Source organism: Glycine max, chromosome 8, assembly GCF_000004515.6.
Source record: "Glycine max cultivar Williams 82 chromosome 8, Glycine_max_v4.0, whole genome shotgun sequence".
NCBI classification, from domain to species: domain Eukaryota; kingdom Viridiplantae; phylum Streptophyta; class Magnoliopsida; order Fabales; family Fabaceae; genus Glycine; species Glycine max.
This window is the reverse complement of record NC_038244.2, coordinates 5893193-5920324: the sequence shown is the minus strand read 5'-3', so window position 1 is coordinate 5920324 and position 27132 is coordinate 5893193. Positions and strand designations below refer to the sequence as shown.

The following is a 27132-nucleotide window of genomic DNA, read 5'->3' as shown; positions in this document are numbered from 1 at the left end:
TTAACGTGAAAAGCTTCAGCCTCCATCTTTGTTTCATTCATAACACACCAAACTCTGCTGTGGAGGATTCCTGATAGGAAAGGTTTTTTTCCCTCTGATTGTTTGAATTGAAATATGTGCATTTTTCTGATGTTAAAAAAAAAGAGGACAATTGCATGTTTTAAAGTTGTGGTGGTTCAGTGGTTGTTGCATTGCACTTTAAATAATAGGGAAAGGGTTTTGTATGGCCATCTGATTGATTAAAGGATGGAGATAGCTCAATCTGGGATTTGGTCCCAGACAACTAGGATTTTGAGTTAGGTTTTTAAATTAACGAATATTTCATGTTTGACCCCAAAAATAAGGCCACGCTTAGGTATGGGATTCTTTAACAGTATTCTCTTTCGTCTTACTTTCTTTCATCTATTACTCTTCTGGTTGGATCCTTTTGCTATAAAAAGAGGTAATCAAGTGTCCAATTGAAACTATTTTAAATCATGCAAAAATTAAAAATAAACATTTTCGCTTGACAAAGAAATTATGAAAAGTATTTTCGTTTGCGAAGGTCAACCGTCAATTTGCCTGAGAAGAGTGTGATGCTTATTTTCCATCCAAGAATTTACTATCTGTTATGAGCTGCGCACAAGCTTAGGGCGTTTTTAGTTTAAATGTTTTTATAATTTCTTGCATAAATATTTGAAAACGAGATACAAAGTGAAAATAATATAATATTTTTGTTATTTGAAAACAAAAAATGAAAATAGAAAATAGGGGTTAAAAAAGATTTTATCCCGTAGAATCTCAAATTTCGGAAGTTCATATAGGCTAAGTTCCCTTATTACCATTAGTTCTGTCTCCAATTTAAAGATCCCACCCCCTATATATTAAAAAAAATACCAGGGAATTCCTGTCAATTTCAAAAGCATATCTATTCAGTCTCATCATACTTCATTGATACGGGAATAGTAGTATTTGGTCGGGATACTTTCCCAGAAATAACATCGAGGACAGAGTAGTTATCTTGCAACTTTTTCTCTACCAAAATAATGAACCTAGTTGAAGAAAATTGTTCATTGCCCTCCATATAAAGTTCTACCATTTTATACGCTGGCAAATCTAGATTGTAGATCCTGTCACTGTGACCTTGTACCATGCTCCACGGGCAACTTCAGCTGTCTCCATTCTCCAGTGTCCAGTGATAACCCGGAGCACTCCATTCTTGGTCCAATGCCATGACATTCTGCATCTCTAAATCGATGCATGGGTTGGGATTTGAAGTTTGATCTCCTTCAAGAAGCAAAAATTGAGTGAAAAATAGTTCTAATAATTGGCATCATATTAGTAATCCATCCACTGACATGAAAAAGAAAAATATGCACAGGCACGTGCACACACAGTCACACACATATCTTAAAAAGAAAAAAAAAACATTTGAGGAGCAATTGAAAAATTGCAACTTACCAATCTTCCAGCCATCCAAGGTTGAAATCACGTATTGTTGACACCAGCGAATTGATCTATTAAAAGCAACATGAAACGAGCTATGAGATTTATGACAGTTGTTTGTAAGGTACAAATTCACAAAGTTATACACCCATCCAAGAATAACAAACAACTACTACTTTCTTACCTCTGAATGTTTGCCAGAAGACACAATTTCTTCCATGTCAATTGTCAAACCAACGGTTACAATTTTACATCAATACTTAACCAGTCAAGATCATTTTTCCTATCTGACAGTATAAACATGGTTAAGTTGAATGCAAGCATCTCTAACAATGGCATGATCTGACATATATTGCTGATTGAAGTCCTTCAAAAACAGCAAAGTTCTCATTGGCAATCAGTCTACCCAACTATACCCTGCTTGCTTCTTGACATTCTTTTCTTCCATCAACACTCTCACACTCTCGGCATCATCCCATTGTCCTAAATTAGCATAGATATTATATAACAACACATATGGTGCTGAACTTTCTGGTTCAAGTCGGATCAAAGCATCAGCTGCTACTAGGGCCAATTCTACATTATTATGCACTCTACAAGCACTTAGTAGTGCACCCCACACAGCCTTATCTGGTTTAAATGGCATGGTATTTATCAAATCCATAGCTTCCTGAAGCTGCCCTTGCCGTCCCAAGATGTCCACAAGGGAGGCAAAGTGCTCAACCCGTCGCTCAATACCATAGTCATTAATCATGGATTTGAATTGCCTCCTTCCTTCTTCAACTAATCCTGCGTGGGCGCATGCATTCATAACCGAAATAAAGGTTATATAGGTAGGATGAATTTTAAGCCTTTTCATCAGTTTGAAAAGCTCTAGGGCCTCTGCAGCTAAGCCATGAGATGCATAGCCTCCAATCATTGCATTCCAAGTGATCACATCTTTATAAAGCTTTATCTCATTAAATACAGTGCATGCATCAACTATTGCCCCACATCTCGAGTACATGGTAATTAGGGAATTATTTATTGGTGAATCTGGAATGACAATCTTTGTGACAAGCTGATGTATCTGCTTACCAAGGTAAAGATTCACTAACCCAGTACACACACTCATAACTGAAGATAATGTGTGTCTATCTGGCCTCTCTCCCTCAAATTGCATGCGAGAAAATAGCTGAATAGCCCCCTTATAGTCTTCATTTTTCTCGTAGCCAGCTATTATCGAGTTCCATGAGATCAGGTTTTTGAGTGGCATCCTCTCAAAGAAATCTTTTGCAAGATTCAAGTCACCCTTCTGTGCAAACCCAGATACTATCAAATTCCATGAAAGTACATCAGGAATTGGCATTTCCCTGAAAAGCTTTGAAGCCTCTTCCATGTTGGAGATTTGAACATAGCCACTGATCATAGTGTTCCAAGAACACGTATCCTGCTCCACCATCCTATCAAAGAGTTCCCTGGCTGAAACTATATCTCCCGCTTTCACATAGCACATCATCATCGAATTCCAAGAGACCACATTTCGCCTGAATCTCCTTTGACCTTCATCACCATCACCGCGATCATCTGGAATCCCATCAAAAAGGCGCCGAGCCTCTTCCACGTGCCCTCTTTGGCCATAACCCGCAATCAGGGTGTTATAAGCATGCACCAAATCATCATCCCCATTCCCACATTCACACAGAATCCCAGCAGCCATATCCAATTCACCATTCCTAACAAGCCCCGATATAAGAGCACTGAGTGAGGTTGAATAATGCTCAGGCATCGTCCTGAAAAAATCAACAGCTGAATCCACATCACCATTCAGCAAGAACCCAGTGATCAGAGCGTTGGAGGACACAGCATTACGCTCTGGCATGGCGTTAAAGAGCTTCAAAGCCTGGTCCATCCTTCCATTCTTAGCATACCCACTGATGACCGTGTTCCAAGAGACACAATCTCTCTGGGGCATCAGCTCAAACAGCCTTCTTCCTTCCTCCACAAACCTGCTTCCGCGACACGAAAAGTAACCCGAAACAATGAGGTTCCAAGACACAACATCCCTTCGGGGCATTTCGTCGAACAGTTGGCGCGCCCTGGCGATCTCTCTCCGATGCACGTACCCAGTAATCATGGAATTCCATGTAACGGTGTCTCGGTGCTTCATGGAATCAAATAGTGCTCTCGCTTCGCTTAGTCTACCACTTCGAATCAGATTCGATATTTTTTTGTTGGATCGGTTTAACGGTGACGAGTTATTGTACTTATGGGTTGGAGAAGCTGACGCATGACAATAGCGGATACGAGGTAGTTGATGGAATATGTTTCTCCTACTTAGTCTTCCGTACAAAGTTGCCATTAACAAAACGGAGATACTGTCACCGATTATTAGAGCTTCTCTGGTTTTCCTAGGTAACGATTGTGTTTGAAGTTTTCAGGTTTTACTAATACGTGTGACCAAACCGAAGAGATACTAGGCGTTCTGTTCCATATTGGACTGGACCAATCAAAAGTTTCAAATAAATTAATGGAATATTTATTATATCACAAATGACAAATCAAATCATGAAACTTGTTTAAATAACTCATTGATAAGCTTTAGCACTAACTAGTAATTTATTCAAATAAATTAAAACAAAAAATATAAAGAAAATACATATTGTTTTCATGTATTCAAATAAGTTTTATAAAATTTCATCTAAACATTTTCTTAATTTTATAGAAATTATTTATAATCTTTTTATAAGTTCTTTAAGGTTTATTTTTATAAGCTCCAAATATTTTTTTAATTTATTTTAAAAACAATCCCATTTAATAACAAATTATTAAATAAATGTTTGATTAAATTAGTCATCAAGATTATTCATTTTTTCTTTGAAATAAATCCTACTACAACTCAATTTAGAAGAAAAAACACGTGTAAAATTATTTTATATTTTTTTATCTATAAATGTTAATGATTAATTATTGTTTGAATATTATTAAGGAGATTAAAACTTGTAACCTTATTTCACTTCTTCCTTCTACTCTTAAACTTTTATTCTCAATCATCAAGTTAATTTTATAGTTTTATTTTGCCAAAAAAAAAAAATATTTCTTTGTTTTTTTCAACTTCAATGTCTCTTTGAATATATTATCCCTTACAGTTCAAGTTATTCATGTATATATACAGAACCTGTTTGACATGTTGTAATAGACATAATAAGTTAAACTAAATACAATATAAAGTAGCTTTATTCATTTAGCAGAAAAAAGTAACTTTATTCGTTATTTGTACGAGTATTATATTGTATAAGTTTATCCACAATTTTTTTTATATACTAAAACAATAATTCTGTAAAAAAATAATTAAATTAGGCATTGGACGGTGGAAGTAAGCCTAATTGATTTTTCATGTGTAAGTTTAATTACGTGCAAACTTTGCAACCCTAAAGGCTTAGCACAGACCAACAAACCCTCACACTATTTAATGGTCGGTGTGCAACTACTTTTAGAGTTTTAGTTTATAACACTTCATATTTCTTACCCTGTTGTTAGGTTATTTTTCTCCATCCCTGAGTCATTCATGGCATTTTTTTAATGGTTTTTTCATGTTGTAATTCAATGGTAATATTTCTCGTATATATTCATTTTAACGTTTGTGAATTAAAATTTCTAGTATCTTGTACATTTCCCAAACGGCATAATATATTCAAATCCTATATTTTTTTTTCAAGGAACTCACATTTAGAGTCAAACATTTTTTTTAATTGCACTAAGAAGATCGAGGAACTAAAAGTCTCTAGGAACAAATTTGAGTTATATCAGCTCATCCATTCTCAAGAACAAGTTAGAGATGAAATCAAAGACATGGAAATTAAAATCTTCCTCCATAGCGTGTTTTGTCATACCATTTACTACTTGATTGACTTCTCGAAAAATATGGTTCCAAGTGATGTCTCCTCCATTGCTGTGAATCTGTCCGATGAGTGCATGGTATGGATGCAACATACATAGTGTGCTTTGCCACACCATCTGCTACTTGGTTGGCTTCTCGAAAAATATGGTTCCAAGTAATGTCTCCTTCATTGCTATGAAGTGAGTGAATTTATCTGATGAGTGCATGACATTGATGCAACATATAACACCCTTTGGACAAAAGCTTAACCGCCAACTGTGAATCAGAGTCCACATGAATCTTCCAAAATCCCCTAGACCAGGCTAGAGTAAGACTAAACCAATTTGCCTTCAACTCCTCAACAAGGACTAAACAACCACCTAGATCAGCACCAAATCCATAGATAAAGGAGCCATTGTGGTCCCACAACACACCTCCACAACCATATTGCAATCCCCCTTCCTCGATAGATCGCAATTTAGAGCAACTTTCCCTTCTATTGAGAATTTCCACTTGATACATTCGATACTGGCCTTTACCTGATTCGAGTTAGCAAGAAGTTTATGAACAATTATACTAGTATTATATGAGCGAGCTAGATGACAAACTTTATCAATAACCCCCTGGATCATCGACTTCTCATCCTGGAACACAATTCTGTTGCGCTTCCACTGTTACGATCTTATTTTATATTAGATCCAACTTATAGGTCAAGTATAATTTAATCATGATATAGTAATTAAATTATTGTCCATGTTGTCTCCCAAAGAAATAAAAAAGAGATTTTATGTAATTATTTAATTAAGAACTAGATTTTTATATTTTTGTTTTGTGATTGTTACAAAATAAATAACATAAAATAAATTACAATAAAAATTAAGTAACAATAAAATAATTAAGTAAATATAAAAATACTAGACTTGGATGGTGACGTCGATCTTTGATGAATAAATTTTTAAGTTTAGACTTGAACTTCGCTCAATGCATTGTAACTTCACAATTCTCCACTCATCTTTCTTGTTCATCCTCAATTTATTGATGTATTCTACCCCCGTTGTCACATGGTTAAAGATTTTAAACTACTTGCCTGATACCTAATCCATTGAACATACTGACACAAGTAATCAATATTAATCAATATTAATAGTCAAGAATTAGTGAGATTTAATCATGATTATTCTATCCTTAGAGATAATTCTAATTAAGTACTTGATTCATGTTTGTGTTTTAACAAGGTTTGCCAAAGTGCAAGTCAATTATTAAATTCATCTATAAGATAACAAATAAAATAAAAACATTAAGTACGAAAATAAATAAAGAACTCAAGATGAAATATTGAATCGATAGAATTAAAGCAAAACAAGATTCATATTTTGCTCTCCTAAGTGGAAGAAATTACACTAATAAAAATAACATAGCAAAATCTAGAGTGTCTAATGGAATAATAGAGACATTTAGTAGGTGAAAGTCTAAAATATAATTTTAAGAATTGTTCTGGACTTCTACACTGTTAGAATGAATCAATATTAATAGTCAAGAATTGTAGTTGGATTTAATTAAAGAGATAATCATAAGAAATTACAAACAAATAATATCCCTAATTAATTCAAGTAATTATCTTTTTCTTTAGTTGATTTATCTTTGAAAAATATCTTGCTCTTGATTTTTCTAATTTTTATTTCAATTTTTGCAATTTTTCTTTTTAGAACTTTCTGCTAATTTTGGACATCTAGAACTCTTGTCATAATAACTTATTTTTGCTGAAAAACTATCAAAAATTTATTAAAAATAACTAAAACATAAAATTCTTTTAAAGTTATTTTGTTTCAATACAAAGCCTTAAAGTTAACTAAAATATCAAATAAATATCACAAAATACATATTAAAATCCGATAAATTTGACTTTTATCAACCAAATATAATTTAGAGCCAAACATGTTGATAGCAATTGAATAAGTTTGATTTTTAATTGTTAATTAATAGATATATCACTTTCTAGTCACATTAGAGAACAACAGCAAAAGTGTGTGAAGAACTCCTTAAACAGAGAGGCTCTATGCACTTCCTGCAACAATCTCTAACCATAAACATGAGGAAGGCTACACTTTCCTCCTTATATAATGGGTTCTCTATAATGATTTCGCTAGACATTGTCCTATGTTTCATTCTTTTGACGACACATCCATAGGGGATGTTTGTTGGTATCCTATGCGTCTCGTCAATATTCTCTTGCATGAACACTTTCTTATGTTTTTAAATAAATATTATTGGTGGTATATATACCACAATTTTGTATGAAAGTCTCTTGGTTATAGTATATTGATTATGATTAATTGGGAACAAAACCTTCATGTAATGTGCATTGTGCAACCACGTCAAAATTGTTGTTGTACTGCATTTTCTTATGTTTTTTTCACCGTAGGTAAAAAATATCTTATTCTATTTCTAATATGACTTATTGTTGAATTTGTGTATTTCAAATAGAAGGCGTTTGAATATATTCTAAGTCTTTCTTGAGGCCCGAGACTTTAATTTTTGTAAAAATAGGACCTTGACTCTCAAATGATTAGTGAAGAAACTAGATTCCAGTTTCTGATAGAATATGTCTTCATGAAAGAACTTTGTTAAGAAATAGATTGCAGAAAAAATATATCATATTTGTATAATAAAATTATATATTTTATATTTATAATATACCTTTTTATCTTTTATATTTTTCCATCACATAGTTCATCATATCTCACATGGAATGCTATTAATTTGCCGAAAAGCCGTAACTGTGGTATTCACGTGTGGTAGCTTAAACACATATACATGTATGTTAATACTTAATACTGGCTACGTGGCATGCATTAATTTACACCTTATTTCGTTGTAATTAAGTAATTGTTGAACAATTAATTACTTGAATTGAAGCCTTTCTCTTGGGTATTGGCAAAGCATTGTTAAACTTACATATCATAACTATAAGTGCTTTTGAAGAGGATTTTGAGTCTCGTTATATAAACGTGTTAAAGATTGTATCATTAGTGTGTCCTCTTTCTGACAAGTTAGTACGAGTCTTTTTGTAAGGTGTACTGTAGGTGATGATATCAATGATTTACACTTATTATCATTTTAATGTGATCTATTATGATTCCATTAGCATAAGAATATGGAACAGCAAATAGTGGAGTTTTAGTGCTCAAAGTCGATCCCATTGCCATTACCATATAAAAAGAAAGGTAACACTCTACTTTCTTGTATTAAATGAGTAACCGCAATGTCGTTCTCGTACAGAACCGATAACATTGAGATTTGGTAAATGTCAATTGTCACCCAACATTATTAAGCTGGTAAACGGTGGCGTTTAACGTGTGAAATCCGTAGTCTTTTAATTATCACTTGTACGACAACGATCGTAACTAGCATATCGACCAACAAAATCTATTCTAGCAAATTTTTAATAAGCAAGCTTTCGAACACAATTGGTCACTGTCCTAATCGCCCTCTTGAACTGTTCAAAACTCAAAATTGGGGGTTTCGATCCCCAATTACCCTACATAGAATGTTTTATTCTGATTTCTGAAAATGAAAATTCCAAAAGGATACGCGATAATAATAGGACACAAATACACAATGTTATTCACTACCCGTAAATTCTTTTCGGTAATCTTAATTGCATCCTCCTCTCCGATTATAGGATAGTAGAAACACACTTTTGTTCAATACCCAAAACAAGGTTAATCTTAACTAAATTCTTTTCTGCTATATGAATTCCAAAACGATTCTGAATTTTTCAAGGGCGATCTATCCCGTTTTCATGTTCAAATCAGCTATTAGATAAAACACTATGGACTTGATGAGGAATTATGATTCAAACTATAGTTGAAAGCATAGTATGAAAAAATTCAGATTAGGGTGAGACACACTTCTTTGTAAGGTCAAGGAAGATCACTAACTGCAGTTACGATTTATAGTGAAATTTACATATAGTGTATCATCAAACTCAAGTCACAACTAGTGTAAGCGGAAGACTCGATATGATATGCACACTAAAACAACTATTCTATTACTTAGAAAGAGAAAAAAAAAAACAGAATAAAATTTGAAATTTCAGCCCTACTTCTTGAAAATTCCAGAGCTTTCTCATTAACAAGCATGCAAACAGTCTTAAAAGCAGTGGAAAATTACTACGTACAACTTCACAACTTGCTTGCAACCTTGGACAGTTAGATTATAAGTTATTATAACACTAATCAACATGTTAACATCATCACTTCCTAGTTCCGACACACTTGTTCCTCTTCCTCTTCGCTTTCACCACAGGAGTTGTAGCGCTATACAAATCTTTAATACAACGATACCTCTTATTCTTTCTCGCAAAGCTTTCATCTTCGGACTCCACCGCAGTGGTAACTGCGACGGACGAAACATCGCCGCCGGAATCAACCTTGCTCTGTTGGGGTGGTTTCCCTTGCACCACGCTGTAGCTGCAGCTGTTGCTGCTGCTGTGGTGATCTTCCTCAGAATCTCCGCTGCTGAGTTGGATGAGTTGCTTCGCGGCTTCGATCTCCGATTGGGAAAACGGAATTGGGTTCTGGGTGGGCTTGATTTGGCGTGCAGAGAGAGATGTGGCCATGGTTTATGGAACAGAGAAGAGAACGTACGATGATGATGAATCGGAACTGCTCTTTACGAGAGATCGATGTTTTTATATTGTTTAAAACAGTAGGTCGGTTAATTGCTATTGATTTTTTTTATTTTTTATTTTTTGGATTCTATTTTTTTTAGATACTACTTTATTTGTATTTTTAATTGGGGCAATTTTTTTTATAATCATAATTAGGGTAAATTGTTTGGATTTATTTCATACCCAAAGACTAATAATTAAAAGTAAATTTTATGCACTTGATAGCATTATAAGATTCCTCAACTCAACAAAAAAAACAAATCAACATCAACCAATAATGGAGGAGATCAATAAAATCAATATTAAATCATTATTTATTACAAAAATTGAAGTTGTACGGCCAATATTAACCAAACAAATAGAAATTTTAAAATCATTACAATATGAAGAGGAAAAAAAATAAAAGGCAGCTTTAAGAAAAAAAAATATAACTCAAATCTAAGTTGTGCCAATTCACTTAACCGCATAAACTACTATTGTGTCACCACCATTTTGTGTTAGTTGGCAATAAAGTCTCTAAAAGATTTTGTTGAACAGTGATTTTGTGGTGATGCCTTGAGTTTAGGTTTTGTGGTTGTGTGTGGCATTGGTCGGCATGGAGCAAGATGTATCTCGTAGATTCATTGCTTCTGTGATTGGTTCGATGGAAAGCAATCTTGCTCAAGCACACTAGCTTTGCCACCACGCTCTTTCTCGTTGGCCCCCCACCATTGAACACCATGCACCATTGACCAATGATTGAAGCTCAGATCCACAAATTAGCAAACATCGTCACCATCAAAATATCATCGATTCTTCACCACCATCATCAGTTGTCACCAAAAAGATGGGGGAGGTGTTAGAGAGGGAAGGGTGGTTGGAAACTATGAAAGAGATAGGTGGATGAGAAAGAAAATAAAGTGATGACAAAGAGAGGTGGTGGTAAGAGTAGCCGAGGAGAACAAAGGTGGTGATAAGGTGTGAATGGTACACAAATTTTTTTTATGCAAGATCAATCTAAAGGTCGTTATTTTTTGTGCAACATGCACAAAAAAATTTACTTTTCCACTATATGTAGTCTACACTTATAAAAGAGTTCAAAATAATCAGTCAACTATTTAAATATATTCAACTTTAATTTTCAAATAATGTTCATATAAAATACCATTTTAAATATATTTAAATAGTTAAATGATCATTTTTAAAATTTTAAATAAGAGGAGGTACCAAAACAATTTTTTTAAAATATAAATGATCATTTTAAACCTTTTAAATAAGATAAAATATTAAATTGAATTTTTTAAAAATGAATAACCAAACTGAAGAAAAAAAAGGATAAATTACAAAAATAATCATTTATGGTATATTTGATTCGCTAAAAAGTAAAAAAGATGGACAACACAAAAATACAATTTCTTTCTTGTTACTCAATGGGACAGAAAATTGTCCCAGGTACAAACTATTAAAAGAGACAAATATCATTTTTAATTTCCCACTTCTCTATACTCTCTCCCCACTCCCTCCCCTTTCTAGCCTCCCACTCCCTGACTCATTCTTAATTTATTTTGTAACCGCTGATCTTGTGTTTTTTTTTTTTAACATAATGGACTAGAAGCCCAAACTTAAAACCACGAAACATCTGCCAACATAGCAATATGAATCCATGTATGAGGATGGAGGAAGACATGCAGACCATCCATCATAGACAATTTAATTATTCATCACAACTTCAAAAAAGACTAAAGCAATTCATAATGTACAATAAAGACTAAAGTGGGTGCATGTTTTTCCCAATAAATTCTTGCATCAAGCACCATTTCTTACAATCACTCTTGCGTCTGATTCTCCTTTGTGTTGGCGAAGTATGCTCAAATGGAGGGACCTTCTTTGTAATGACTCCTCATCCAAGGGTTGGACAACCGTCGTTTTGGTTCTTGGATTGGATAAGTATAGGAAGCCTTTGTTATGGAGGTTCCTCGGAATCCGAATGGTTGTGACATTGTTGCATGGCCAGGTGAGTCCTTATCATTCTACAAATGGTTGCTTAATGAGGATACTTTACTTTCGAACCCTTTGTGGAGGAGAATTTGGAAGTTTCCTATTTCTTTCTGTGGCAGGTTACACATGCAACATTCCAAACGAAATTCCAAGAGATACCATAATCATTTGTCAACCACTAGGACTTGCTCAGGGACTCAAGTAAATTAAGGTGTAGATGGTAGTTGGATCTCATATTCTTGTCAAATGAGAGTTGGAGGGGTCATTCAGGACTCATTGTTAGCTGAAATTCGGGATATCAATAAAGAGCTTCAACATTATTGCAAGTCATATATAGATAACATAAATGACTGTGTTGCTCTCTAGATTATTAGAACCTGGGTTTTGAGGGAGGGAAGTGAATACTGTGGTTGATTCTCTAGCCAAAATATGCTGCTGATATGGACGCTTTATAGTTGGCTCTGGAGGATAGAATTCTGGACCATTTTAGAAAGGACCCCTCTTTTAATTTTGCTTTGTTTTTCCTTTCCCATGTAAAAATACATAAATCTTGTACAATAAACTCCACTTTATGATTTTATTAATTTTAAGAATCAATTTAATCAACTATTATAATTACTAAACTAGTAAGTCACTCATTTAATTAATAACTATAATTCAAGCCTTATCTAACGTGAAGTAAAAGTCAAGGACTTATTTACAATAAAAAATATATTATAAATAATCTTATTATCAGATGTCTATATCTTTTATCATATATATTATTATTTATTTATAATCTTTCTTTATTTATGTTTATCTTTTTGTATCTTATTCAATTATTTTTTTATTTATAAATAATATATTTCTTTTGAAAATAATAAACACAATAATTATTCTCTTTAATTTTTTTTATTTTATCTCTATTATTTTTTCGAGTCATTTTATAAGAATAAAATTGTATTAATAGTATTTCTCCATATTAATTAAAAACAAATACACTATGTAAAATTCCATCAATTCACACGTAAAAATTCCCGTGAAAATTAATAAGAAGACATCAATATTCAGTACTACTTCTAAGACTGAAGTCCCGCGCCGTTGCACGACCACAACCTCCAACCGCCGTCGAAGCTTGGTCGTCCTCCCACCGCCGTCGCACGAGGGAGCACCCCACGCCACTGTACGTCGTCGCGCCAACCACCAGGCCGCCGCCGCCTTGATTTTTGCAGGTAATCACACTCTCAAGTCTCAGGAACCGTAGTGTTTATGTTGATTGCACGTACTGTAGATAAAAAAAAAATTCTTTCTTTTACATTGACAATAGTATTGGCTTTAGTTTTGTTTTAAAAGGGTGTTTTTTTTTTTTTTAGTCTTAAACCCTGTCTCTCTCTCTTCTCTCGTTCAGTGATTGTTACTGCTGCTGCTGCTGCTGTTGTTGTTATGGCAGTGGTGGAGAAGGAAAAGCTTCAGGAAGAATCTGTAATCCGCCGCTTCTACCAGATTATTCTTAGTTGGGACTACTTTGCTCTCCTCAAGGAATCTAAGGCAAATTCACTTCTTTCCCTTACTCTTTTTCCTTTCTTGGTTCCTTTGTTTTTTGCATTCAATAACAAGTCTTTCAAATTTGATGCTTTCAGAAGCTGAAAAACAAGGAGAAGAAAGGGACTGCGGTGTCGACACTCGTGAAGGTGAAGCAACGCTACAAAGATGTTGATGATTACATTGCCACATACGAACCCCTCGTCTTTGAAGAAGCCAAATCCCAGATCATTAAGGAGAAAGAGGAGGAAGAGGGTATTTTTTAATTTCAAGTTTTCAACTATTTTCGCATCTATTTTTTCAGTGAATTATTATTCATTCTAGCAGTAGCAATGTAGCATTGTCAATAGTTAATGGCATTGTAGCACTTGCCAGTGGAGAGTGGACTATTAAAGCTCTCGGCCAGTGGAGATATAGGGCTGGTTGGGTGGATAAGAAAGAAGGGAATGAGGAAAAGGTTGCGGGTTCGATTCTTCCAGCTAACAAAAACTAACAAACTAACAATTAACATTTGCCGATAAAAAAAAAAGCTCTGTCTAAATTGTGGTTCTCCCTTTCAAAAAATGGGTATTCCTTTCGATGTTTTAAAGTTTGGAGGGTTAACCAGTATGGTGTGGTATGGTTGAAATATAAGTATTCTGCTTTAGCATGTAGTTAGGAGTTTGACCTCAAGTCTCTGTGTATGTGAGAACACCTAATTAGGAGAGACTAGCCCCTTAAATAAATCTCTATATTAATCTCCAGCTCTAGGCTGAGATACCCAGGCACCAAAAAAAAAGTTTGGAGGGTCTCTTTTTGTTGTTGCTAAAGAACTTTTTTCGTTTGCCTGACTACAGTGACTGAATGGAAATTGGGGGTGGTAAAAAGTTGGAGCGAGGCGGACGATTTTCACTTTATAGAATTTCCGTGTGAAATCAATGAGGGAGAATCAATATCACAGAATGATCTTTTGCTGCTTTCGAAAGAGAAGGTACTACTAGTGATAAGAGATTTTTTGATTTCGGACTTTGAATTGTTTGCCTATTTTGAACTGATTTCCTATCAATATTTGTCACTGCACAGTTTTTGGATGACAAAAGATTACCTACTGTTTATGCATTTGCCTTGGTGGAACATGTGCGGAAATTTTTTGAAACAAGGCTTCTTCGAGTTAGACTCTATCTTGCCGGAGAGTTCTCAAATTTTAATACAGATAATGTACAATCTTGCCCCAGACTGTTTAACATGCGTTCTCATATATGCGAGACAGAGAGACAGTTATATTTTATGAAGGTAACTTGTTCTATCTTGTATTCTTGCCAGAGGAAAGATGTAGTCTGCCTATCAACTATGAATTTTAATGTTTTTATTACCATGACATTTCTTGGATATTATTATTTTCATTTAAGAATAAAAATATTCCTTTGTAGACATGTTTGCAAATAATAATATTGATGAAGTTCTGTGGCATTGTTCTTTGTTGTATATGCATTCTTTAGTTTTATCTTGAGCAGTGCAATTAGATGTAGACTTTACATGTCAGGTACTATTATGATATTTGGTTTTTGTTCTATTCAAGGGTGCTTGGAGTTTCACTTGATAAAATCAGGCTACAAATGGCAAAAAGAACATATTGATTTCAAATACATTCTTTTATTCTTGGCAGTTGCTTCCATTGACAATGTGTGTGTGTTTCAATTACATGAAAATAATTAAATTTACATTTTTATATATTTCAAATACATGTAAGCATTTTTACACATATTAGGTGTAATTTGAGGACCGAGAAGGAAGGGATTAGCTACTCTAAAAAAGATAAAATATCATTATATTTAATTCCCTCCTCCACTTGATATTTCATATTTGATTGTTTATTATATAAAAATGGTCGTGGATTTGATTGATCCTCCATTGGCAGGTTATTCACTTTTCTGTAAGTACTGCTATATGTCCTTGTTGAGGCTTGTGTTGTGGTATGCTTTGACATAGGAAATGGGGCAACCTCCCTTCCGACTTAACTTCTTTGTTCACATTTTTTTAAAATCTTGTCAGTATAAGGTTTAGTGTTTAAAGAAAGTGGAATTTTAACATTAACTTTTTTAAATGTTTATTTCTTTTTTTTTATTAATCAACCAATCACACACATATATTTCACATTCACTGATGTAGACTTGTAGCCTTTTTTTTAAATGTTAATTATTATCCCGGTGAGACTTGGTTGTTGTTGTAATGTTAATTATTATATTTTTTTTAACATTTAAAACACTTTGTTTTCTAGTTATTTCAAGTTTTCTCGTATTAGTAGCGATTCTAGCGAATGGTATTGAATACTTAGTGTGACTCCTTGTTCACTACTTCACTCCTATGTTATTATGTGACTCCTTCTTACCTGTTTCCTTCACTTCTGCTATTTGATAAAGTTTTGAAATTCATCCTTTTCTATTTAGCCGTGTTTAATTTTACAGGGAATAGATTCCTCAAGTTCATGTAGTTCCACTTTTTTGGTCTAGTTTCCCCCCTTTCTTTGTATAGAATTAAGTGATATCAATTGTGTGCTTTTTATACTTGGGGGTTTCATCCTTGACTAATGAATTGCTTTTATTAATTTATAAAAGAAGGTATAGAGGTTTTCATTATTTTTTTCTTAGCAGCAGAAAAATGGTTCTTATAAATTAGTTTGGCCTTTGATCCAATGTGAAACCATGCAGCTGTGCAGCTTATCTACCATTGCTCGTGAGTATTTGGCTGTACGAACTATAAGCTGTCTCCCATACAAGGATTTAATATTAAATGCAGTTGGAGAGAATTTTGGCACAGAAGCCGAGGGTTGGAAAATCCCAATCCCTTTGAAGGAATATGTTGAAAGTACTTTCAATCAGTACCAACGTGAGGCCATAACAGTAAGTTTTTACCTTTGAAGTTCAATAAAGTAACAAAAACTTATTCATCAACTGAGTTTCAGGTTTATTAATTATCTTTTTGCCTTTTTCTTTTTTGCAATCCAGTGTTCTTTATGTTTGTATCCTTGTTAGATGCTGATATATTGTTTGGAAAGGATAAATATAGGATTCTGGCAATTACTTAAGATGACATATTTTCAAGTTTGGATTTGGCATTCAGTCATAATTAAAATTCAGGATGTAGTACTTAAGTTAAGGATGCTATAATTAAAATTCAGGATGTAGTACTTAAGTTAAGGATGCTATAATTAAAATTCAGGATGTAGTACTTCAAGCGTATTATCATATATAACATCATTCAGAGTCCTGTTTCTCATTTTCTTGCTTCCAAGTTTTCCCTATTTGAACATGCTCCTTGTTTTCCCTCATTTTCTTTTCTTCTGTACATGTTAAAGGCTTAGATTCTACAATTTCAATCTCATCTCAATCAATTATACCAAAAAAATCTCATCTCAATTTCTTTTTGTTTTGATATAGGAGTTAAAAAACAAATGCAAGAGCAAGTGACCTCTAAAGCCAACAACCTAAAATCAATATTAAAATGAACAGTAACACAGAAACCTTTAAAAGCTCACCAATCTCTTCCCATCTTCGTGTGTGCTTTCTTTATCATTTTGTTTTATGAAACTCAGTGCTTAATTGAAAGAGAAAATACCTTTTTGTTGATGAACCTGTTAGAAAGATCTTTTGAAAAAAAGTAAAAGCTATTTTACATTTGAAAGCTATTTTACATTTGGATGCAATTTTCAAAAAATACTTTTTAATGCTTGAATAGCTTCTCCTTTCTCGATATTAACTTTTGTAAGGTCTTTCCAGAAGCATAAAAGTTTAGCTATTTTTTGCTTTTTTAGTTTAAAGCTCTTCCAAGCATGCTCAATTATAAGAAAAATCTCCACTGAATTATTTATTCAAACAACTAAGGAGAGAAAAAAGGACCAAAAAATCTTTATAAGAGAGTAAAGATCGATCAAAAGTTTTTATTCTTTTACAACACATAAAGCTCATCTAGCATTATTTATTCAACAGTAACATTTTATTTCTGTTGCAGGCTGGTCTATCATCAAAAGCCTTTGTCTTGATACAGGTTGGCCTCTATGTCTGGCTTTTTTTCTGCTGTAAAATTTGTTTAATGTTTTGCATACTTGCCTTTTCTTTTAGGTAATATTTGATGTTATGTTTATCAGTGTATGCTGAATTATTTTGTACAAAGACTTATTTTTTATAGTTGGGAATTGGGAGAAATTTATTACAAAGAACTGCCGATTTCAAGCTTTCATGCTGCCAGTTTTTTCTCTGATTTTAGGCAAAATTAGTTGTGATATTCTTTTTGAGCTTCAAAAAGCCTAAGCATTATTTTTTTAAAGTTCTGTAAGAAACAGACTAACTAGTTAGACTGGTTGAATTGTGAACTGGTTCAGTTCCTGATTTCTTGTAAAAAACTTCGTACCCCATTGTCTAGAGGCTCTTCGCTATGCGAAGGTATGGGGGAGAGATGTTGTACGCAGCCTTACCCTTGCATATGCAAAGAGGCTGTTTCCGGATTCGAACCCATGACCAACAAGTCACCAAGGCACAACTTTACCGCTGCACCAGGGCTCGCCCTCTCCTGATTTCTTGTAATGAATATAATTTATCCTTTGCTATTTTGTGTTTCTTATCATGCAAAGCTTGAAAGCTAGGCGATTGAGTTAGAGTTTGTAATTTTTTACTACACAAAAACAGGTTATAATGTCCATTTATATCATGTCACTAGGTCCTTTCCAGATTTTTTTGCTGGAGCATTATCCCCTTGCTAGATATCTATGAGACAGATATCTGGGTTGTTATCAATGTATAGTAGTTTTTTTTAATATATATATATATATATATATATATAATTGTAATTGAGCCTAACCAACTCCCATTCAGGGGCCCCCAGGGACTGGGAAGACTCAGACCATACTTGGGATTCTAAGTACCATTTTGCATGCTACTCCTACAAGAATGCATTCAAAGTAAGTATAATATTTTTATATATTTCTGTAGTCTTCTATGTCTAAAAATTCTGTTTTTGGTTTTGATTGTTGTCTTGAGCAAAGCATTATAAGAGTGTGCCTGGTAGAGGTGAGATTTTGAAGCATTTTTTGCTTCTACCAAGCAATTTATGGTCACATTTTTGCCTAATGTTTCTCTTTGCTCATACATATGTTTATTGATATTTGTTTCTTGGAAACAGGACCTATGAGCTAAGGCAGGGACCACAATTACCTATTGAGGAGAAGTAAGATTTGCTTTGAGAATATCTAGGCTTCACTTATTCTAGACAACCTCATGTCATGGATGTTGGTTATTTCCTGTGATTCTGATATGATATTTCTTTTTATTCCCCATCTGGAACATCTTTAAATTTTTTGTTCTTTACATTATTGGTTTCTTCTAGCTTCGTGTTGTACATGTTTCCTCTCTGGCTGTGCCTATCTTCCAGTAGTTCATATTTAAATAGTTTTAAATCAAAGTAGAAGTGCAACAAGGAGGGTAAAAATTGATATTTATATTATATCATAAAGTAAACATCAAGAAAATAGTTGTAATTAAGTGCACATTTTCTTGGTTTCTCTTCACATAAGTTGGTTTAACTTTACATTGGCATCATAAGAAGCTGGGAGGATTGTTTAAAGCTAAGGGCATGATATCTGGAAGTGATCTGGATGATTACTTATTTGATATCTAAAGTAGAGTTAAGCCAGTTGTTTTTCAGATCTTCTGTTATATTGCTGTACCATCTAGTCTTATTCATTTATAATCAATTTGGATTGTGACCATTCTTCCCCGAGAACAAAGATGGTTTTTATACTAGCTTTGTTGCACTTTTCATATTTCATCTTGGTAGAAGATTTTTTTGATTTTTTCTATTCCCTTTTCCTTTGGCAGACAAAGGCATTGGGCACTAGCGTCTCCATGGCTTAATGGTATTAATCCAAGGGATAGTTTGATGCCGAAAGATGGCAATGATGGTTTTTTTCCAACCACTGGAAATGAACTAGTAAGTACTTTTTCGTTGGCTAAAATTGTTGATTTTGCAAAATAATATCTTCTCTAATGATGGGTTTTATCAGAAACCTGAAGCTATAACTTCAAATCGCAAGTATCGTGTAAGAGTGTTAGTATGCGCCCCATCAAACTCTGCCCTTGATGAGATTGTGTTGAGGGTTTTCAATGGAGGTATGAAGTTTCTCTAATGCATTTAATATGGGGAAAAAGTTTTTTCTTTTGCAATACATTTCCTTGCATTATGCAACAATGCTACTAGAGCAAAAGAATGCCAAGGATTATTTGTTTAGATAGCATGCAGAATTTGGCAATTAGTCAGCTGAAAGTATTTCTGTAATAAATTTTAATGCTAAAAGTTCTGAAGCTTGCAGAATCGAGATTTCTTATATAAAAATTAAAAATGATGCATTTAGTGCAGTATGATGTTTGTCCCTCTTATTTTTCTATTTGGGGTGGGGGTTATAAGATTTCAACTGGGGCATCTTTACTAGGGAGATGTCATTGTCATCTTGGTTGTGTGGCCTTATTTCTATGCTATCTTAATCTTATAATGATTGCATACTTATTTTTTAACTGTTGTTCATGCATGTTCTCAGGTATACATGATGAAAATGACCATGTTTATTGCCCTAAAATTGTGCGGATTGGTCTCAAAGCACATCATTCTATCAAGGCTGTTTCCCTGGATGAACTTGTATGTGGAAGATTAGACTGAATGTGTTTTAATTAGCTATGCTGCCACTGTTGTTATTTAATCTTCCATACCACTTCTGTAAAATTTGGTTATAATGCCATAATCATGCCTGGCAGGTCAGAGGGGAGCTTAGCTGTTAAATTAATGGTTTTATTAACATCAACACTTGGGGCTGATTTATGCATCTAAAAGTGGTTAGTTTTTATTGAGAAAGAAAACATTTATTGATTTGAAAATATAAAAAATTAATGTTTTTTTTTCTTTTTCAATAAAAAACTTGCCACTTTTAGATGTTAAAAATCAGCCTAAGGGGATGCTAACATTTTCCTTAAATTAATGAAGAGCCGTAATATAATGCATGATGTAAAATTAGATGAAAAGGCTGCAACATTTGTTACTATAAAGAATATCGATTCTTTGGAGTTAATTATGCTGGTGAATGTGTTGCAGGCATCTGTGAAGGAGGTTATATTTCATTTCATTTAAGATTACTTTAGCTTCTCACCATCCTTAACTAGGTTAGATATCCTATTTCAGCCTTATTGTTAAGTGTCTGTACGGATGTCCAGAGTGACAGTGATAGATGACCCCATTACTTAGTTGTAGGTGCCAAGGGATGCAGTGGACTAATCCACGGAAACAAGGGCAGAATGGGGAACATGGAGAATAGTTGTGCTAATATAGCTGAGCCTAACAGATTGCTGATGTGGCAGGTGAGAGTGGGGAAGGAAATAATTTAGAATAAGTGAAAGGGAGAGAGAGGATTTTGATGGGGTGCATTATTCTGTAGGCTTTTGACCAATAGGTATCCATGTAGTGCATCTTAGGTCAACATTGAGAACTGTGCCAAAATTGCATTGGCACTTGAAGATGTTTAAGCTTCATCACTTCCCTAGGACTGAAAACTTATTTACATCTTTTGCTTTTGGCTAGGATCTCTGATCACTGAAATGATTTTAATTTGTGTTCAAGCTTCATATATCTTATAATTGGGCCATCCAATCATACTGTATAATTTACTAATTAACCCAAAACACATTAGTATGTAGATTTCAAGCCCAAAGCATATTCATCACCCCTAGCTTTATTTATGATGTGTATCAACCAATGAAGAGATGGTGATGACTGAAGAACTTTTATGACCTTTGAGGAAAATAATGTTGTTAAAGAAAATAAATTGAGCTTAATACATATTTCTTGAACTTGGTTCAAACCTGCCAATTTTGACTGTAATTTTTTACTAATGAATTAATAGTCTAAATTTTATTTACAGGGTATCTGTTTATATTGCAATTTGTATTGTTAATCTGTACTTAAATGTAATTTGGGTCAAATTTTGATGTTTAAAATTTTACGTGCAGATGAAACAAAAACGTTCCAGTGCCAACAAATCATCTACCAATAAACAGAGTAACAACGGTCCCGCAGGAAGTAATGATGATAGTCTCCGGGCTGCAATTTTAGATGAGGCCACAATTGTATATATTTCATGCTTATATTGATTGAATGCAAAAGGAATAGCAAAAAACAATTTGATTTTCTTAGTCTTTTCTTTGTGCTTGGCAGGTCTTCTCAACTCTCAGCTTTAGTGGTTCCCATGTTTTCAGTAAACTAAACCGCAGCTTTGATGTTGTGATTATAGATGAAGCAGCACAAGCTGTAAGTGTGAAATCTTCTTCTTCTTCAGTTTAGTTACTGAATCACTTGTTAGATGCTTGTATTATAAACTAACTTGACAAAGTTTGGTCTAAAGAAGTTTCTGCGGTTCCTGAAAACATTCCTGCAACTAATTTTGAATTGTAGTATGCTGATGGAATAACTGTCATCCACCATTCCTAAAACTTAAGCTATTAGGTGAAGACATATGATTAATTTTATGTTATAAATATAACTTGTCCTCAACCCCTCTCACAAGAGTCCTTTGGGCTTGAATCCTGGATAATGCATGTCCCCAGCCATATTGTGCTATAATTTAACTTTTTTATTAGAAAAGAATAGGGTAAGTCAGTGTGAGATTCAGGTGGGGACTAGAACAGGTGAAGACGCTTAAGCAGGAGATGAATCAATAGACTATAGAACAGGGGCAACTTCTGGAGGCATCTGATGAGGATGACACTGATAAGAAGTGAGTGGGCAAGGAGAGAACTGCTGTGGTTGGGAAGAGGTTGTTGACTTTTGAGGATTCAAAAGCTGAGGATTAAAATAGGGTTGCTTAGATAAGGCAGTGATAAGCCCTAAGATCTTGAATCTGGTTCCACTTGTGTACTGAAGAAAGGTGTATCCTTGAAAAAGGTGACATCAACAGAACTGAAGAATCTATTTGTAGGAGAGTTAGTAACTCCAGTCTCCCAAGTCAAGAAGGCCCAAGAAAGATATTTGATAATATGAGCAAATAATTTATCTTTACTTTGAGAAAGATCATACATGAAACAAGTAGAACCAAATACATGAGGAGGGACTTCGTAAAGAGATTCTTTAGGAAGCAGGATTTATTTCCTAAATTAGACTAATAATTCTAACACTTGTTTCCTAAGTTACAATGAAAATAGGCAATCTTGGAATGTTGAAATGATTTAATATTATGTGGTTTCTAACAGTATTCTTTACTTGTTATTATTTGTAATGAGAAGATTAAGGATTGTCAATATCTAATGTAAAACTGATGTTGCTTATTTTATTTCAACTCTTTATATGACAGGTGGAGCCTGCGACTCTTGTTCCTTTAGCCAATCAATGCAAAAAAGTTTTTCTGGTAATTTCCATCGCTGATCCTTGCATTATGGAGGCCTACACTATTTTACTTTTTACTGTATTTAAGTTGCAGCTATGTCTTAATTTACATGTTAACTATCCATCATTTATAAAATACGAATTTCAAGGGAAAAGATACCGTTTTGACAGCATCTGTAAAGAAAGCAAATTCATTATTCATTGTAACTCTCAATTCAAAAGATATGAAATGGTATACAGGAATGAGATTGATAATTCATGTCTATTGATTTACTAATTGACTAGACAAGACCTGGAAAATGGAAATATTATTTTAAAACAATTATTGAACCCTTTCAAAAACATGTTGGACTGAAACTTTTCAAATCATTTTGGGTGAATGTTGTCCTTATTGATGCTACATTTTCTTGCTATTTTATAAGGTTGGCGATCCAGCTCAACTGCCAGCTACTGTAATTTCAGACGTTGCTAAGAATCATGGGTAAACTATATTTTGATGATGGTTATCAATTAATACATTAAACCATTCTTTTGGCTAACATCAGATTTTTTTTTTTTGTCTTTTGTTTCATGAATTTAAGATATGGCACAAGCTTATTTGAAAGATTGAAGCAGGCTGGTTATCCAGTTAAAATGTTGAAGACTCAATACAGAATGCATCCTGAGGTTGGTGCATATTGTTAAGATGTTCTATATTGGTTAGGAATATGGCTAAAATACTGTTTAGAAGGCTTGGGCTATCCTTCCCCCCTGAATTAGGTTTTAGAGTTGAGTTAGGCCTTACTCAACCCATTTCTAATGCATATGCTAAGCAGAATCTTGCAAAGTTAATTTGTTTAATATGTGTGATCTTTCTGTGTCCAAATAAGTATCAAGAGGTTGAGACTCAAGGGAATTGCCTCTGAAGCAAGAGGTTGAAACACAACAGAATTGCCTCCAAAACTAACTAGATACTTCATACTTATAATTTATTTTTTGGGCTTGTCATTTTGTTGCATCAAGGTAAAAAATAGGGATTATATAATTCTCATTTGGATTTGAACCTTGAGTACTCAACGTTTTTCCTTTTATAATTATTTTAGATTTTTTTTCTCTTTTAAGATTATGATGCTAGGTCTATAAATATAAGTTCTTGAGATGAGAAGAATCACCCAACCTGAAGAAGAGGTCACCATCCTAAGTGAGAAAGGAGGGTCATGTGAAGGGAGGATTTACAAGTTTGTCCAGAAAACATGTGATGAGGTTGTTGATGTAGAGATGAAGGACCGCACCACGTTAAACAAATTTGTGTTGTGGATGTAGGGATGAAGGCCTGAACCACGTTAAGCAAATAAATCATTGTGGATATAGGCATGAAGGGCCGAACCACGTTAAATAAATTTTTAATCTTTTCTATTTTTCTTTATGGTGATGCCTTCTTAATTTTATTGTGTGTTCTTCAATCATTGTGCATGAAGTTTTGTGTTGTGTTCCTTTCTTCTATTACTGTTATATATTTTTTTTAATTTCCTATCAATTTTGCTAAGAGGGTTTTATCTTGTTATGATCAAACAGATAAGAAGCTTTCCCTCCAGGGAGTTTTATGAAGACTCCTTGGAAGATGGGGATGAGGTAAAATCACGAACAATACGTGCATGGCATGATTACCGCTGCTTTGGCCCCTTCTGCTTCTTTGACATTCATGAGGGAAAAGAGGCTCGACCACCTGGGAGTGGTTCATGGATAAATGTTGAAGAAGTTGACTTTGTTCTATTTTTGTATCAAAAACTTATTTCACTTTATCCGACACTGAAGTCTGGTAACCAAGTTGCAATTATATCACCCTATAGTCAACAAGTCAAGCTCTTCCAAAAACGTTTTGAAGAGACCTTTGGAATGTCAGCTGAGAAAGTAGTGGATATATGTACTGTTGATGGTTGCCAGGTAAACTAGCTTAATGCTATTTATATGATGTCCTTCATTTTCAATTTTGCTTTTAATATTGATTATTTAATAATAAATTGTGAAAATATTAAAATAAGGTTTTGATTGTTTATCATCTGGAATACAATAAACCTGGCATTTGCAAGACTAAGATTCTGAGTGTTCTAAATAGCTGGTTATGGATATACATCCACATGAACTGTTGCACACTTGCACTGCACCATAGACGACATTTTTTGTGTAGTTTCACATGATTAAATTATAAAAAAATTCAAAAATTGGGCAAATAAATCATGGTTAAATAAAGTGTATATTTTATAATACGATATAATATAATATAATATAATATAATATTTCTTTCATTTCAATGGGTTGCTACTTTAAGGATTGGCCTGTAACTTGGGCTTCTCTCTCTAAAGATGATTCTTACATGGTTGGCACATTAGGTTTGATATTAAAGAATACTCTCCTCTCTTTCAGGGACGGGAAAAGGACATTGCAATATTTTCATGTGTCAGGGCGAGCAAAGATAAAGGTATAGGGTTTGTGGAGGATATCCGGCGAATGAATGTTGGGATCACTAGAGCAAAGTCTGCTGTGTTGGTACTGTATCTTTTGGGGTTAATGTGATGATTTCGAGAATTTTATTTGATCCATACACCTGAACGTGATCCATTTTTTGTTGTTGATATAGGTGGTTGGATCTGCCTCAACATTAAGGAGGAGTGAACAATGGAACAAGCTAGTGGAAAGTGCAGAGAAAAGGAACTGTTTATTCAAAGTAAATGCGCTGAGAAATCTTTTTATGTCTACTATTAGCAATGCAGTGAATTTGATCCAATAAGCTAAGAATTTTATTTGAGGCCAATTGATCAAAATTTGCACGCTCTATTAGTACATGGTCCTTTTATCTATAATGTTTACATAAATATTCATTTGTTGGTCTACCTGAATCTATGCATAATACATTCATAATTAGATTATGGACCCAACAAATTTTGCACCGAGCTGAAGACCAACTAAACAACTTTCATCTGCAGGTTTCACAGCCATATTCCTCATTCTTCAGTGATGAAAGTCTGACATCCATGCAAACAAAGGTGGCTGAACCATCACAAGTGACTGGACCTGATGATATGGTAGATAATGATGTGCAGCCTGACAATGCTGCAGCATTTGATGCTCAAGCACAAACTGAGGACAATGACGATGGAGAAGGCGACATCGACATGAATGATGCAGGTTTTGACGACGATTAGGATTTAGATATATGTTTCACATTATTTGATCTGCATCCATTCCAATGCCTAGTGCTGTAGCTTCCACGTTTTTATCTTTGATTGGACGTGGAAATCTTGTTTTACGTGCATCTTTGACACCTGCCCAAACACACTTGTTAAATAGATGTGTAGTTGAGCAAACTGGTATAATTTATGTTTTTTTTTCCTGTAATGAGGACAAGGAAAATTGTAACCTGCACCAGCTTGAACAGTGGATACTGAGAAATGATAGCATGTCATATTTAATGCAGAAAAGGGTACCTGAAATATTGGTCACCAAAAGTAAGAAACTTCTCATCCCTTACCTCTGATGTCTACTGGAACTGGGGTTGTTAAAAGCAAATTAAACCAAACTGAATTGTTAAGAATTGAACCAAACTGAACTATAAAAATTTAATTGAGATCTTAAAAAAAATTGAATTGTTTTTGTAAAATAGTACGGTATTCATTAATTTCTTAATCAGAGCATTGATTAACTAAATCAGGTTTTGTTAATTTGCAATAATTGTTTTACGTTAAAGGTTAACCAAACATGAATTATGATGATCAATCATAATCATTTCTTTTCAACCTTTATTATTTTGGTACGAAACCGTGCTAAGCCTCACAACTGGACCTTTATTTATGGGTAAAGGAATTCTTTTTGTTATTGATGTGTGTGCTCTACTATTCTTTCCTCATGTTGTTTACTTATTTTGCTCAATCTTTGCATTACTTAAGTATAAAGTTGATATCACTTCAACATCATTTTCACATTAGCTAATATTCATAATACAAAGTTGCAAATTGCAACATCCTTTTTACTATTGAAAATGCATGCACTATCAATAATTCACCTTAAGATATATAATTTGTTCATTGATAATACTAGCCGTGTGAAGAAGTTTGAGTCATTAACCTAACCACATGATCTTTCACCTCTAAAAAGTTCCTTAGACGAATCAAATTTTAAATTGAAATTTGAATATAATTTAATGTATTTTTTGTTTTAAGATTTTAAAAAGTCTAGAATCACACTTTGGTCTTAATAATTAAGCCTGTGATTAATTTATATTTTAGCTGGCACAAATAGATGCGGCTTT

At 33.8% G+C, this 27132-nt stretch overlaps 2 protein-coding genes across 3 annotated transcripts; one reads left to right on the top strand and one right to left on the bottom strand.

The window, feature by feature from the left end:
* Positions 1-908: 908 nt before the first annotated feature.
* Positions 909-3915, bottom strand: LOC100805139 (pentatricopeptide repeat-containing protein At1g62260, mitochondrial). The gene is made up of 3 exons (XM_003532581.5): positions 1610-3915; positions 1441-1496; positions 909-1266 (listed from the first exon to the last, which is right to left on the bottom strand). Exon 1 carries the CDS (start codon positions 3764-3766, stop codon positions 1823-1825), a length of 1944 nt encoding a protein of 647 aa, XP_003532629.1. The 5' UTR covers positions 3767-3915; the 3' UTR covers positions 909-1266; positions 1441-1496; positions 1610-1822.
* A 9014-nt stretch (positions 3916-12929) lies between these two features.
* Positions 12930-26300, top strand: LOC100804610 (probable helicase MAGATAMA 3). 2 transcript variants are annotated; one of them, XM_006584933.4, is made up of 21 exons: positions 12930-13144; positions 13321-13460; positions 13553-13709; positions 14291-14424; positions 14517-14726; positions 16142-16333; positions 17442-17477; positions 18302-18387; positions 18609-18653; positions 19304-19415; positions 19489-19594; positions 20020-20117; positions 21479-21595; positions 21684-21776; positions 22816-22869; positions 23270-23328; positions 23429-23513; positions 24402-24770; positions 25251-25373; positions 25465-25551; positions 25811-26300. In XM_006584933.4, the coding sequence occupies exons 2-21, from the start codon at positions 13356-13358 to the stop codon at positions 26027-26029; spliced, it is 2487 nt and encodes an 828-aa protein (XP_006584996.1). In that variant the 5' UTR covers positions 12930-13144; positions 13321-13355; the 3' UTR covers positions 26030-26300. The 2 variants fall into 2 exon arrangements, with proteins under 2 accessions (XP_006584996.1, XP_040873947.1); XM_041018013.1 differs by lacking the exon at positions 17442-17477.
* Positions 26301-27132: the final 832 nt, after the last annotated feature.

Bases quoted from the DNA above. Each gene is read 5' to 3' on its own strand.
- LOC100805139 (XM_003532581.5), bottom strand. From the start codon at position 3,766: ATGGCAACTTTGTACGGAAGACTAAGTAGGAGAAACATATTCCATCAA.
- LOC100804610 (XM_006584933.4), top strand. From the start codon at position 13,356: ATGGCAGTGGTGGAGAAGGAAAAGCTTCAGGAAGAATCTGTAATCCGC. The intron at 19,595-20,019 runs GTATGAAGTTTC...GCATGTTCTCAG, and splicing joins GTTGAGGGTTTTCAATGGAG to GTATACATGATGAAAATGAC. The intron at 24,771-25,250 runs GTAAACTAGCTT...CCTCTCTTTCAG, and splicing joins GTACTGTTGATGGTTGCCAG to GGACGGGAAAAGGACATTGC.